The sequence below is a fragment of the Pseudophryne corroboree genome, chromosome 4 (genome assembly GCF_028390025.1).
Source record: "Pseudophryne corroboree isolate aPseCor3 chromosome 4, aPseCor3.hap2, whole genome shotgun sequence".
NCBI lineage: Eukaryota > Metazoa > Chordata > Amphibia > Anura > Myobatrachidae > Pseudophryne > Pseudophryne corroboree.
Genome location: NC_086447.1, coordinates 486,591,778 through 486,607,889, shown reverse-complemented (window position 1 = coordinate 486,607,889; position 16,112 = coordinate 486,591,778). Strand labels below are relative to the sequence as shown.

At 41.2% G+C, this 16,112-nt stretch overlaps 1 protein-coding gene across 1 annotated transcript in view; it reads right to left on the bottom strand.

The window, feature by feature from the left end:
- The window catches only part of FOXO3 (forkhead box O3), a 198,829-nt gene that overhangs the window by 20,232 nt on the left and 162,485 nt on the right, over nt 1-16,112 (bottom strand). The window contains exon 2 of the mRNA XM_063917075.1: nt 314-1,728. Coding sequence (XP_063773145.1) covers nt 343-1,728 — 1,386 coding nt within the window. The 3' untranslated portion in view covers nt 314-342. The remainder of the gene's footprint in view (nt 1-313; nt 1,729-16,112) is intronic.

The following is a 16,112-nucleotide window of genomic DNA, read 5'->3' as shown; positions in this document are numbered from 1 at the left end:
TTGGAATGGTGATGAAAAAAAAAATTGCCAAAAAAAAAAAAAAAAGTTAAATATTTTAAATGGCTGAAGAAAGAAATTAATGTTTTTAAGCATGAAGATATTTTTTAGGTTACAAATTGTATTAGTGAGGACAGACAATTTTTTTCTATTTGATTTTTTTCTAGATGATTTACAAATTGTTTTACATTCGGCTGGGCAAATTAATCCGTGGATGATAAAACCACCTCTACATACGCAACAATGTCATGACAAACTGCAGTATATTTGGCTTTTATATATATATGGCAATTTACTTTTATTAAACTTAACTAACCTGGCAAGCTGGCTCTTCCATGTATCTCATCAACCTGGTACCCAGCTTTGTGATGATGTCTGCTTAGCACCTGTGAAGCTTCCCACAGTTAGGCTAACATTTTGAGCAGAGATGAGCGAATCAAAGTTAAAATCCAGCCCATCTGCATCCATAAGTTCATTGCGAATTATAGTTTCCATATCGCATTCTAAGCTCCCATTAAAAATTTCCAGGTCCAAATCTGTTGGGAACTTTTCATGCACTGGAAGGTTCAAGCCTGTGGAGTACAAGGATCCTGAGAGCGTGTCTGAGAGGGCTTGCATAGAATGAGTGACTGAGGACTGTTGCTGGTGTTTAGATGAGTCCAAATTGTTGCTGTCATTTAAACCAATGTTTATGCTGTTGGACAAGGCACGGCTGCCACCGAGAAATGAGTTATGGGACTGGTGCTGGTGGTGTAGCAAGTTTTGATTAACCAGACCTCCCCCTTGGTTGGATGGGGCTGCAAAAGACATCATAGGATCATTCCTCAAAATTATATTTCTACGGGAATTCTGAGCAGTGACTGCAGTACTGGCTTGAGACATAAGTGGATCAGACTGAGTCATTAACACATCACTGTGACTAAGTGTGTCTGTGGCGAGCAGGTCCTGCAGAGACTGGTTGCTGTAAAGATTTAAGGAAGAAAATGTTGCTTGCTTGTTCTCTTGGATGGTTTGCATTGGAGACTGACGCAAAGAGGTCAAAGGAAAATTGAAGCTACTAGTGTTGTTGAAGCTACTGGATGGAGAGGCGAGGCTTGAGCCCTTAGTGCCATATGTAAAGCTGGAACTTCTCTGCATTCCAACATTAGGAGATGATTGCTGAGAAGGAGTGAGGGAAATGTCATCCAGCAAATCATCCATAAGATTCTCTGTGAGGCCATCATTCAAGTTCATTGTTCCAGCCATATCCGTTATCCTTGGCAATTCCACTGTGGATGGTTTACTTAAGGATGGAGACATACTGCCAGGGCTGTACAGCATAGGAGATATAGGAGAGTCGTCATCTTGAACATCATCAAGCTCAGTGGTAGCCGGAATTGGAGATAAACGACCACTTATCGTGCTGGCATTAGAGTTTGTACGAGAACGAAAATCTGTCCATGTATCTAACTCATCACTGCTGCGTGATGTGGGGCTTCCTGGCCACTTGAGCTGAGAAGGGCTATCATCTGCAGGTTCCTGGGCCACCTGCATTGTTGCTTTTTTCTTTGCTGCTCTACCCCGGCTCTTGGTGTATTTGTTGCTGTTGTCCATCGACACAGCACGTCTTCTGGGTGCCTTTCCACCTTTTCCACCATCTGGATTGATCATCCACCATGAGCTTTTTCCAGTGCCCTCATTTTGAACTCGAATAAATCTGCTGTGCAGAGACAAATTATGTCGAATTGAATTCTGATGAAAGAAGAAAAAGGGCAAGTTATTTAGCTAATAAGACAAGTGAATACATAAATAGCTTATATCTTTCACAAATTGAATAATCTATTTTCTTTTTCCTTGTGACTCCCCTTGGGTGAACATATTTGTCATAATCTCCTACACTATCTTTGATGGTCGACTGTACTATGTAATCATTATCCTTTCATTCAATAATGACTGTCTTAATCCATCACCTTCAGTGCATTATCATGGAACATTTTCAATGTCATGAGGAAAAAAAAAGACAATGTGCACTATTTATACAACATTTTAGAATGGTTAGTGCAAAAATATTAAGTTTATTATGTTATTACCTTCCTACTTGAGGAAATAGCATCAAAGCAATGAGAAAAGAAGGAAGACGTTCATTGTTTCAGTATTGATAAAGGTTTTGGGACAGACATCAGCCTAGATCGAAACAAACCGCACTCAGAAACATGATTTTTCTATTCAATATTGATATTCTCAAGTTAGTTTTTACCTTTATAGCAGTGTCTCACAACTGCAGTGCTCAGGAGCCCCTAGATCTCCTCAATATCACATGTGAAATAATTAGTACTACATGTGGATCTTTAAAAATGTGTCTGCCAGTAATGAATACACCTGTACACCAGCTATAGGAAACCTGAAAAACATTCAGGGGTCCTGAGGACTGGAGTTGGAAAACACCAAGAAACACATTATGAAAAATGGGTAAAGCGTATACCACCTGTATTTAATATTGTGTAGATACTACCCCTTTCACACACAGCTTTTGATCCAGGTTACTGTGGTGTTGGCATTTCAACCCAAGTAGCTACTTGGGTTGGTCTGGGAATCACCCGGGTTATGGGGCAGTGTGAACGGGTAACCAGGTCATCTGACCCAGGTCCCGTTCAAACAGTATGGAGAGCAGTCTCAATGGTATTTGGAGATTATGTCATCTCCAAGCGCTGGCAGAAGAGAAGCCTCAGCAATAACCTGGGTCCAGACAGCAGTGTAAACAGGTTTCAAGCCGCTGTGACTCGACTTCAAACCCGTGCTCGCATACACACATACAGTATGTGCCACAACCAGCACTCACCAAGTATTTGCATTCACTAGTAGTTGCACTTTGCGTTGCCTGTGTGTTTTTTCGCCACATAACTAGGCCCTCAGTGAGCATTCGCCTACATCTTACATGCTCGCTTTTACCAGCATTCCTGCCACGGTGATCTCCTGGCCTCCCTTGTCAGTGAGCAGTGATTGCTCCAGCGAGGGACACCATGGAGCTTCTTCCTGTTTTGAGACATGGGGGGGACACCCCATTCAGGATGAGGAAAGGGCACAGCTGTCTGCTACTGTGTGCAGGACTTGGGAGTACAGATTGTAGTGAGCTAGCAGCAGACACACGCAGTACATATTAGGTCCAGTGTGCCACGCATGCCATAATGTTGTCATTTTTATCAGCAATACAATTTATTATATAGATTAGTCTTACTTACTCTTATCTGTGCCACCATCTCGTCTTGACTATTGCAAGCTCCTCTTATCTGACATTACTCTCACCTATATAATCCTGCTTCAATCCATTTTAAATGAAACCAAGAATTAGCTCTCTCAGCTCCACATGCTGCAATATTTTAAAATAGCCTTACCATGGTTCCCCATGTCCTCCAGAATACAATTAAAATGTCTTGCCTTTACCTACATAAACCTCAACATACAAGCACTTCACATATCACAAGTCTCTTCAATATACTCTCTTGACCTCTTAGCTGTACCACAGTTTAACTCATCTCTGGAAACCACCTATCACTGCTGCCTACAAGACTTCTCTTGTGCCGCCATCTGCTTATCGAATTCCCTACCACGTCAATTAGCATGTCACAGTTTTAAAATATTTAAACAGCCTCTGAAAGCCATATTTTTAATTAGGACTTACCCACACTAATGCATTCTCACATCGGTCAAATAAGCGGAGAATTCAGTTATTTGCCAGGCGCCCAACAGAGCAATTCAATTGTTGCTTGATTGGGCACCCATTAGCCGCGTGAGACACAATTCTTCTCACTGCCTCCTGAGGTGGCTTGAATAAATGTGAGAGAAGTTAGTGGTTTGGGTACCCCAAGCAGGACTTTAGACTGGTTTAACCATTATACACAGCTAAACCGGGTGCTTTTGGGCGTGTGTACAAAAAATGTTTTTTATTTTTTATTAACTGTTCCTTATATGGTGCGCTTTACAATTGGAAACAACAGTGATAAAACAAAACTGGGTACTAACAGACAGACAGAGGTAGGGGGGCCCTGCTCGCACGCTTACAATCTATAGGAAAATATGCATTGATACATAAAGATAGATGTCATCTATTACACCATGGTCCACCACATTGGAAAGGTTCTTGGTGGTCTGTATGATATTCTCACACAGCAATGTTGGCCTGGGGCCAGGAGGATGGGAAAGTGAAGAAAGAAAATGTGAGTATACGGTGTGGACAGTGGGGCTGTAAATGGATGGGAAAGTTTATGAAGCCTATTTGGGCTGTTGCATAAATTTCATAAGCTATCCTGAAGAGGTGAATTTTCAGGGACGGTTCGCTTGAAGGACTGTAGACTAGATTAAAATAATGTGCACAACAGTTACCAGGAGCTCAGTAAGACAAATAAATTCCCCCATAACATTATTTGCTCCTTTTGTCTCAGGTGTGTCCTCTTCCTATTAGATGCAAGTACGCTTGTGAGTAGGGCCCATCCTAAGCTTCTGTTCTCATGTCCACAATTATTCTATCTTGTATGTCCTTTTTTCTGTTCTTCCCTATTGTCCGACTGCAGATAGATGTGGTACCTTACAAACTGAAGAATAATAATAATAATAATAATAATAATAATAATAATAATAATAAAAAAATCGTCATCTATTATTGGTAATGTTGGGCATACAGACAGACATTATCCAACAGCCTGACACCCAACAGATACATGGCCATACAACGAGATACCTCACAGTGGGCAAGATGCAGCAAGCTGAAAAATGTGTCCAAACCTCCAAAAATGCAGCTTCCGGCAGTAAGGCCGGGTACTGCATATGCACCAAGCCCCGGAATGTGATAAATTCTGGGGCTTGGGTGCGGCAGGCAACGTCATCTTCAGATGGCGTTGTTCAATAGAAGCATATGGGCTACTATTGCACTGCCCCTTCTGAGAGGGATCCAACCTGATCTCTCCAAGCACTCGCCGCGTCACTAGACACATGCACAGATGGACTCCTGGGTCATAAACTCGGAAGTCCACACATTGCAAAGGACAGCTCTTACCACAAGAGCGGTCCTTCATGATTTTCTTCATGCATACAGCACTAGTAATTGCCTCTATGCATGCAGAGAGTGGCGGGATGTGATTGCTCCATCCCACCCAGTTCCCCCGAGAAGGAAAAGGAGAATGGTTGGATGCTTGGGAAGGGGCAGCACATACACTGGTGGATGCCGTCAACTAACAATTCACAAATGATCAGATAGGTCTGATGTGCCGGACGATTTGGCATGTCTGACAGATCCAATAATTTGTGGTTGGTCGTGGCTACAAACTGCAGTTATCAGCCCGAAATAATGGTATACTGTATGCCCAGCATTAGTAATTGCAGCAAGCTGAAAACACTTCTGGCAATGCACAAGGGTCCTAGAATGAAATATCCAACTGATTTCATGTCATTTTCACTTGCAGTTAAATGTTAAACCAACCCCTAAGACACTAATAATTGACACTACAATAATATAACCATTAATGCATACTACTGTGCCACACACTGACAAAATATATAAATGCTTATGGCACAGTTTAAAGTAAGCAAAGTATTGCAAAAGGCAAGCTAATGCTACAATTGACGAGTTTACTACAATTCTGTGTGTTAAGTACTTTTCTGAGGCCACCTCCGAGGATCCTGGCCATTTGTATGGACACTAGCTGTAAGCACTTATGTCAACAGGTCTTTTTTCACCAGACAATTTATAACTGAACAGCAGCAACAAAACAGGACACTGACATAAAAATTCTTATAAAAATATAAAACTTAGGTTAAGCTGCGGGAGGGAAGGGCTATGGTCAGGCTGCAGGAAGGGACAGTTATGGTTAGGCTGCGGGTAGGGAGAGTTTGTGTGAAGATTAGCTAACTTACCTAAATGTGTCTGGATACTAACTGTCGGGATACTGCGGTCAGTATTCTGACCACCGGCCCAAAGGACGCAATGGAGCTCTAAACCTTAAATTTTTCATTTTCTTTATATTCATATAATGTAACTATTAACTGCTATAGTGCACATATAGAAACGTTTTTTTGGACTTCACCCAGTCTCTTATATATATTGTAATATTATTATTATCAGTTATTTATAAAGCGCACACATATTCCGCAGCGCTGTACAGAGAATATTCAGCCAGTCACATCAGTCCCTGCCCCAGTGGAGCTTACACTCTATATTTATTGCCTACCACATTTCCTACTACACATTTGCGCAAGGGTTAATTTTTGTTAGGAGCCAATTGATCTACCAGTATATTCTTGGATTGTGGGAGGAAACCGGAGTACCTGGAGGAAAACCCACGCAAGTACGAGGAGAATATATAAAAACTCTGCACAGTTTGGGCCATGGTGGGAATCGAACCCATGACCTCAGTGCTGTGAGGCAGTAATGCTAACCATTACACCATCCATACAAGTAGTGTACATTTAATCAAATGTGTATATTATACACAAGGTGTGGATACTAAATAACGAGACTGCAGTTGTAAAAAATAAACCACATTGCGCGAGTTAAAAGGGAGTGGTGGAACATTGACCTTGGACTATCCCAAAAAGGTTTTGCAAGTGTCAATCTCTCGCACAGATAGTTTGCGGTCACACAGCATTCAGAGAAGTTGTGTATTTTTTCTGTGTGTATTAAAAATGCTTAATTCAAAAGTAGAGCAACAGGTTAACTTAAATTAGTTAAATTGAACAAAATGCCCGCCAATCTTTCTGTATGCTAACCAAGGCTTATGGGATGATTATATGTCACGTGAAATATGTTTGAGTAGCACAAAAGATTTATGACAGTCGGGAGGATGTCAAAGATGATGCACGACCCGGAAGGCCTTGCACATCAAAGACAAATGAAAATGTGGAAAAAAAATGTAGAAAATTGTTTAAGTTGACCGTCATTTTGGAAATAAAATTCAAGTGGATTTGGGTTTCTTAGATAAATTTACTACCTGTGATGAAAGACAGATCTTTCAGTACGAGCCTAGGACAAAATCCCAGTCCATGCACTGGAAAACACCCTAATCACAAAGGGGTCGACTCAATTGAACCCAAGTTGAATAGTGCTGGTAAGGAGGTCCTGGCGCTATTCAATTGAGCGCACAGCTTTGTCGGATACTGCCTGTACTCAAGAACGGACATTCTCTGACATAAGTGCCCTGCTGCAATGCTGTTTCCGCTCTGCAAGGGCACAAAACAGCATCACGGCAACAGGAGGGGTGTGAGTAGAAACCCACTAGTCGGAATTAACACGCTGAACTGAATAGCACCGGGACCTCCTTCTCGGCACTACTCAATTTGCGTTCAATTGAATCAACCCCCAAGAATGAAGAAAGCACGTCAAAGCAAATCCAAAGCCATGTTAATAGTTTCTTTATATAAAGGGTGTTATTTTGGCAGACTGGGTCCCAAAAGGTGCACCAGTGAATCAACATTATTTCAAAACTGTTTTAGTAACATTGCAGGAAAGAATCAAAAGAAAGAGGACAGAGTTGTGGAAAAATGGTTTCATTCACCATCAGGACAACGCACCAGCCCACAATCTCTGTAAAGCAGTTTTTGGCCAAGAAACAGATTGCAGTGCTAGAACACCCTCCATACTCGCCATTCCTGCCACCATGTTACTTCTTTCTTTCCCCTAAAGCAGAGGTTCTGAAACTCGGTCTTCAGGGCACACTAATGGTTCAGGTTTTAAAGCTCAGTAATCAAACCGACTAAGATACTAATTAAGCCACCTGTGGTCAAGCATGGATATAGTTAAAACCTGGGCTGTCTTACGGACTGCGTTTGGGAACCTCTGTCCTAAAAGTCAGATCTGTACTCAAGTGAACCCGCTTTGTATCAGTTACTGAGGTAAAGAAGAAAACAACGGAGCTGTTAAGACAGTTGACAGATAATGACCTACAGCATGTCTTCGACCAATGGAAGATAAAAATGCAGCGGTGTGTGGATGCAGAAGGGGTGTACATATAAAGGGGAATGGAGTTCAAATGTACTTTTAATTAAAAGTAAAATTATAGTATTCATCTACTCTTTCTATATAGGATGCTGTTGGACTGGAACACCACAGATGAGATTCCTGGGCCTAGGTGCCTTTGCAGTAAGAATATAATACTGTGATGATCAAACCTCGCAAGGTGACAGTCCACGCACGGCACTCCAGGGCTTATTGCAAAATAGTGCCGTTTATTGTGCAACGTTTTGGATAATTATTCTCCACTTTTTCAAGCATAAGTCTATATCTATTGCTCTCTCTCAAATATTTATTTTCTCTACTAGGAAAATGACAACTATAACCTGATTGCCTATGGGTTACATAACATTTGTGCACCATGTACCAGATTATTAAATAAACCCATATGTGGCAATTCAACAGCTGTTCTACAAAAAAAAATGCAGCACAGGCTGTGGTCTGGCTTGAACTATATTTTATGGACACAGAACAGTGTCTGTGTTGCAGGAGATATGGGGTATGCTTAAGTTAATTAAAACAATTTTCACCTGTCTTTGCCATCTGACTAGATGCACAAAGAACAGCAGAGCAGTTTCTCAACCTGACAAGATCAGTATTGTGGCCATTGTTAACAGTTGTAAGGCTTTATGTTAAGTGACAAAAACATCTGTGTAACCCTTTCAAGACTGAAAACTGACTGTAAAGGCCCATATAGACGGGCCGATGTGGGAGAGATGTGTGCTGAGCGAACCGTTCAGCACACATCTCTCCCCCCGCTCAGCACAGCGCGATGTGTGCTGAGCGTGCGGGGGAAGACGGGGGAGACGCGCTCATTTCACCCAGCGGGTGAAGTGAGCGACCCGCTAGATTGGCCTACATGCAGGCCAATCTAGCACCAGCGATAGCAATGCGTGGGGCTGCGCATCGCTATCGCTGTAGGGGGTACACACGGAGTGATAATGCTTAAATTCTAAGCAATCTAGTAAGATTACTTAAAATATCGCTCCGTAAGTACCCCACTTAAGAGAACATACAATCAGTAATGGAAATGTAGAAGTTTATTTACATGGCACAACATTTTGCTCTCCATGCCTCACACACAAAAAATCTGAACAGCGGCAGCAGTGAGAATAAGGGCATTACCCCAAAGTGCGAAGATTGCAATTGCTGACCCTCCAATATGAACGGTCTTGCATTAGGTACAGTGCGTCCTGCAGTTGACCTTTCCACTTATTTTCTAGTTGCAGTAACCTGTGCTGAATTATTTGATGCCCTTAAAACACTTCTCATCAATTCATTAATTCAGCTCAAGCTACTTCAATAGGATAATAATACCCTTCTTACACCGCCCTGGTGACCCGGGTCGGGTTTTCGTTGTAAAAGGGCTCTTGTAAAATATTCAAGGTCGAGTGCCCCATCACGTCAACCTGGGTAGCTCGCAGGGTTTAACATGGAAGCTACCAGGGTTACATGGTAGTGTGAACAGGAGCCTGTTCAAATCCTATAGACAGCGGGTTCACCAGTACTTGAAGATGATGTCATCTCCAAGCACTGACTCAGAAGAAGGCCCAGCAATATTCAGGTCCAGCCTGCTGTATGAATGGGGTTTCAAGCCTCTGACACTGCTTGAAACCCACGTTCAGTGACCCGGGCTATAAATAAAAGCTGGGAATAAATCTGGGGTGTTAAGTTTAATTTGGGGTGATTTTTAAGCCATTTCTTTTATCAACAAGCAATAATGACATGTAATTGTTGGACTAATTAAGCTAATTGTAAACTTCCAATTGCCTAATTAGTTATTGGGAGGGGGTGTCCAATGAGTTCTGAAGGGGCTTGACATTTTTAGCTTAAAATAGGAATCTTTTTTTCTTTCTTAGACCTGCTCTGGGGCTGCGAGAAAATATCAGTGGAAATTCCCATAAAATTTACTGCAACAACTGCCCAGCAATTGAATAGGAAAAACCTTGCAACTGTGAGAAAACTTTTTTTTTTCTCTTTAATTATGTTTCCAATTGGATATGCCCCTCAAAATGCTAAATGGAAAATGTGGACTGAATTATCTTTCTTTCGCTTCATTTCTCCATCTTTGTATCACTTGAAAACCTCATGCATCTACCATTAATTCTTATATATCATCAAAGGTGTTGAAAAAGAAGAGGGGGTCTGACTGAGCGATGATAGAGCTGACCACATATGCTATCGCATACTGGGAGTGCAACAATGCAGCAACTATAGTCTGTGAAAGGACTGCTTTACTATAGCAGTACTTTAAAAATATATATATATATATATTTCTTTAAGAACCAGACCATTATAATACGGTGAAAAAGGTAACCAGGTTGACAGCTAGACAATATGGAAGTGACATGCTTCTCTGGTTGCAGGCCTTTGTAGGACTTAGAGCTTACCTATCCCAAAGTTACACTGCACTTTTTAAAGCATACACCGTAATTTACAGCAACAGGGCTTGCCTACATTCCATGGCTCTACCAATAAACCATTACCATTCCACATGTGCTGTAAATAATTTTAGTTAAACTATGCCTACAAACGCAGAGTGTAATACACCAACAAAATCTCTGACATAAGTACCCACTTAGGCTAAATGCATAGTCAGAGACAATCTGAACAAAAGTTAAAGTGTTGATCAAAAGTGTAAGCACATTGAAAGCAACTATGGTTGAATGGAAGACTATAAAGCTGGATTTCCATTTAGGGCTGAATCAATTACATGAAAGTGCCACTGAACCGGCTTCCAACAGCTATGCGGGATATGCCGCAGAGGATGGTCTCTGCTCAGTCTATAGAGGTGCAAGCAGGGATCATCCTACCATAATTATACTTATAAGCGCAGCGGTAGCTACCCGCAGCAGGTGTCTTATTGAATTAGCCCAATAGATTTGAACAGTGCAATTGAAATCCCAGCAATGTGGATTAATGTAGACATTAAGGAGATTTACGGTAGAGCTGCAAAGAAGCTTTTCCTGTGCACTCCTAACCAATGGTATTTGACTTTAACACAGATCAAGATGGATGAATTTCCAGAGGTAGCGAGCACATGAAGAGAAGGGTGTAAGGGTAGTGAATTGTGCAAAAGTAGACCGTTGTTGGAATTTTGGCACATGTAAGTACCAAGATAGTAGAACTAATGTTCCTCAGTTCCATCAACAAGAAAAAAAAAAAAAAAAGTACCATTTGGAAATGTTGCTATCCATCGATGATGGCATTTGTGAAACCATTCACCCTTATAAAATATATATATATATAAAAAGGGTTAGGAACGGCGGCACTCAGGAATAAAGACACAACTACAGCCAGTAGTATCAGCCAACGTTTCAAAGCATGTGCTTTTTCGTCAGGGCAATAACAAACATTAAAAAACACTCACGTTTATATGTGCTCCCCCTCACCGTCAAAGTCCGCGCCTCAGGCTCCACTTCCGCTATGCAGGCGCTCCCTAGTGATGTCACCCAGTGCGCCCATCACCATAGCGACCAAATCAACATAAATGAAAAAATCCTCCACGTATAAAATTACATGAGAAATCAATATATCAGCTATTTCATTCTAACACAAATCCTGTATTATTAATGAATTCAATATTCGCCACGTCACCATAATGTATCAGGAAGGTCAGATAAAACAATTATACCCGGTTTGTTCATTTAACCCCCGTGGACTAAGCGTGTCCAAACGGAATATCCAGCGGGACTCACATTGTAGTAAGCGTTTGGATCTATTACCACCTCTCACCAGTGGTGGTATATGATCAATGATCATATGTCTTAATGCGGTTGGTGAGTGACCGGCCAGGGCAAAATGTCTTGCCACTGGCTGGTCACTATGTCCAGCTAACACAGCTTCCCTTATTGCATATCTATGTTGACCCATTCTAACTTTAAAGGAACATTCTGTTTTCCCCGTGTAGTATTTATGTTGATTTGGTCGCTATGGTGATGGGCGCACTGGGTGACATCACTAGGGAGCGCCTGCATAGCGGAAGTGGAGCCTGAGGCGCGGACTTTGACGGTGAGGGGGAGCACATATAAACGTGAGTGTTTTTTAATGTTTGTTATTGCCCTGACGAAAAAGCACATGCTTTGAAACGTTGGCTGATACTACTGGCTGTGGTTGTGTCTTTATTCCTGAGTGCCGCCGTTCCTAACCCTTTTTACATAACAGTGTGAGCTGTATCTTGCGGAAGGCAACGGGGACAGTACATCAAGTAACAGTGAGTGCCGGACTTGTTGCATATTGTGTAAACGTCCCAGTGCTAAGGGATTTATCACACAAATTTGTCAAGGCACCTTGAAGTATTTCCATTGAATTGTGGCTTTCGTCTTGCTGTTCTGTTTTTTTATTTTTTGACTCATAAGGTGTATACACCTGTGTGGTGATACCGTAACATCTAATTATTGAGTCTGATTTTTAAACCACTAAGTAATCGCAAATCAAAATGAATGATCAATTCACACGTGTTGCACTTGATATTGGAGAGACTCTGTCATTCTCTGACATAGATGCTGAAGGCATAGTATATAAAGGTGCCATTTTTTCTGATGTGACTAGTATCCCTGCTAAAGACATTTACAGAGATTTATTTAGATTGAAAAAACGGGAGGTCGATTTTTATTATCATGGTGCAACGCTTTCAGAATACTTTAAAGAAAAGAAAATACCCCGTGGGTTTCGGGTTAGGAACATTCCGACCATTGGTCGACACAATGTGGCTTTTTGTAAAAGATGGTGTGCCATTTTGAACAAATGCTCCCTGGATTTGGTACTTTTGGTGATAGAGGAGGCCACTAGAGAAATGAATAATACCAAAGTCAAGGTAGAAGCATTTGAAGCTCTGCATACACAGACATTGTTGGATGACAAGTCTTGTAATTGGATAGAAAAACTTTCCAAACAAATTGAAGATTATAAACGAGACTTGCTCAAATATAAACGTGAGAAATTCACTAAAGTCAATAATGACTATGAATCAAATAATGTCTATGGCTGGCTAACTGGTGGAGCCCAAACATCCCAGCAGAATCTGAGGGGAGGTCGACGCTATGGACGTAACTCCAATTACAAGTCCACCCAAGACACTATTACTTCTGCCAGTGATAGTGATCAAGGGTCTAGGAGAGGAAAGCGTTTCAAATCACTCCCTTTAGGGATGAAAACAAGGGCCAAATACCGTGCTGCAAACGTAAATACAACCGACGAGGAGGCCAGTGGAAGCGAGGCACGCAAAAAACCGCCACTGCCAACCAGGAATTAATATTTAATTTATCCTCAGTCCCACTCACTGTTGAAGAAACCCACGTATTAATGAAAGGACTTAGTTTTGTACCAACTACCACCTTTGATCCATTTTTATGGAAAACTGAAGTGTTTAAACTCAATCGTCAACTAAAGCTGCAGGAATTCTTTGGATCACGCCCGCCCACAGAAGGGGAGAACCCTATACCAAGTGAATTAAAGAAATTAATTCCAAGATCGAATTTTGATCCCACTTCGAACAATGCCTCCATAAAGAGCTTCATCAGGATGTTGGACTCCACTGTTGACACTGCTGAAACTAGATCTCATAAGGGACACTTTAATTTAACTGGAGCAGAGTTTAAAGCCTTAAAATCATTAAGTGCTAGAAAAGATATAGTTATCCGTTCAGCGGATAAGGGGGGCTCAGTGGTTATACAGGATTTAGTGGATTATCGGCAGGAGATCCTACGTCAGTTATCTGACTGTTCTGTATACCGTCCTTTAACCACTGATCCTACCCAAGAATATAAAAAATCTCTTGATCAATTGTTGCAGGATGCTGTTGATGTGGGGGTTATTTCTAGTGATATAATTAAATTACTGAAAACTGATTTTCCTATCAAACCCTTACTCTATACGCTCCCTAAGGTGCACAAAGACTTGAAGCACCCTCCCGGTCGGCCGATTATATCGGCCAGAGGTTCTATTTTTCAGCCAGTGTCCATATATCTTGACACTTATTTACAGCCGTGTGTTCAGAACTCAGTGTGTGTTTTAAAGGACACCACTGATCTTCTGATTAAATTAAATAACCTAACCAACATCCCTCCTGAGTGCATTTTATGCAGTATAGATGTGAGCTCGTTATATACCTGCATTCCTCATGGAGAGGGGATTGCAGCCACTAGGAGACTTATTACCAACAATGTGTGGTATAAGGGGCCCAATGTTGATTTCTTCTGTGCCTTGTTAGAAATGGTTTTGAATAAAAACTATTTCTATTTTGATGGGAAACATTATCTCCAGGTATCTGGGTGTGCCATGGGGGCGTCAGTCGCCCCGGCATACGCTAATGCATATATGATCTCAGTGGAGAAAGATATATTTTTCACGGACCCTGACATTCAGCAGAATATCGTCTATTATACTCGTTTTATAGACGACATGCTGCTGCTGTGGAAAGACGACGTTGAATCTCTGGAAAATATTCTATTAAATCATAACCGCAGTAATAGCCCTGTTAAATTGACCTTTAAAATCGATAAATCAACTATTGATTTTCTTGATGTGAGAATTAATTTGATGCAGGGAGCCATCAAAACTTCACTTTTTGTGAAGCCAACTGACCGCAATACGTTGCTTAGTGCACAGAGTCATCATCCAGTCACCATTCAGAAGGGTCTACCTTTTTCACAGTTCTTGCGCCTGAGACGCATTTGCACAGATGAATGCGATGCCTCCGCCCAATTAGATCGTATGATAGACAAATTTGTAGTTCGAGGCTATAATAAACAAACTCTTATTGAACTTAAAAATAAGGTAATGTCTATATCCAGAGAAAGCACTTTAAAGCCTAAATTAAAGAAGAATGTCACCAATAAGATCATTTGGCCTAATAGATACAATGTTGCTAGCAATAAGGTGAGGAAAGCAATCCGTTCTCACTGGCCCATTGTATCCAGTGACAAAGAACTACCTAGTATAACTAATAAGCGTATTATGTGCAGCTACTCCAGAGGAAAGAATATACGCGACTATGTTGTACATAATGATATAACTAATTTTGATAAAAAAGTATCTACAACATTTTTGGGGAGACCGAAGAATAGTTGTTTCAAGTGTACTGGCTGTGTCACCTGTGGCTACATGCAGACAGGAGACACGATTAAAAACCCGTTCTCTGGTCAAACATTTAAAATCAAGCACAGACTCTCTTGTATGTCTAAATTCATAGTCTATGTGCTCATCTGCCCGTGTGGCAAATACTACACGGGGAAAACAGAATGTTCCTTTAAAGTTAGAATGGGTCAACATAGATATGCAATAAGGGAAGCTGTGTTAGCTGGACATAGTGACCAGCCAGTGGCAAGACATTTTGCCCTGGCCGGTCACTCACCAACCGCATTAAGACATATGATCATTGATCATATACCACCACTGGTGAGAGGTGGTAATAGATCCAAACGCTTACTACAATGTGAGTCCCGCTGGATATTCCGTTTGGACACGCTTAGTCCACGGGGGTTAAATGAACAAACCGGGTATAATTGTTTTATCTGACCTTCCTGATACATTATGGTGACGTGGCGAATATTGAATTCATTAATAATACAGGATTTGTGTTAGAATGAAATAGCTGATATATTGATTTCTCATGCAATTTTATACGTGGAGGATTTTTTCATTTATGTTGATTTGGTCGCTATGGTGATGGGCGCACTGGGTGACATCACTAGGGAGCGCCTGCATAGCGGAAGTGGAGCCTGAGGCGCGGACTTTGACGGTGAGGGGGAGCACATATAAACGTGAGTGTTTTTTAATGTTTGTTATTGCCCTGACGAAAAAGCACATGCTTTGAAACGTTGGCTGATACTACTGGCTGTGGTTGTGTCTTTATTCCTGAGTGCCGCCGTTCCTAACCCTTTTTACATAACAGTGTGAGCTGTATCTTGCGGAAGGCAACGGGGACAGTACATCAAGTAACAGTGAGTGCCGGACTTGTTGCATATTATATATATATATATATATATATATATATTTTTTTTTTTTAAATCCCAAATATATCTGATTGTTTTGTGAGATGTACACTTTGTTTATTGTGGGGCACTAACAGATTTAAGCGTATATGTATTTTTTATTATAATATGAAATTATGTGCATAACTTCAGCATACAGAGAT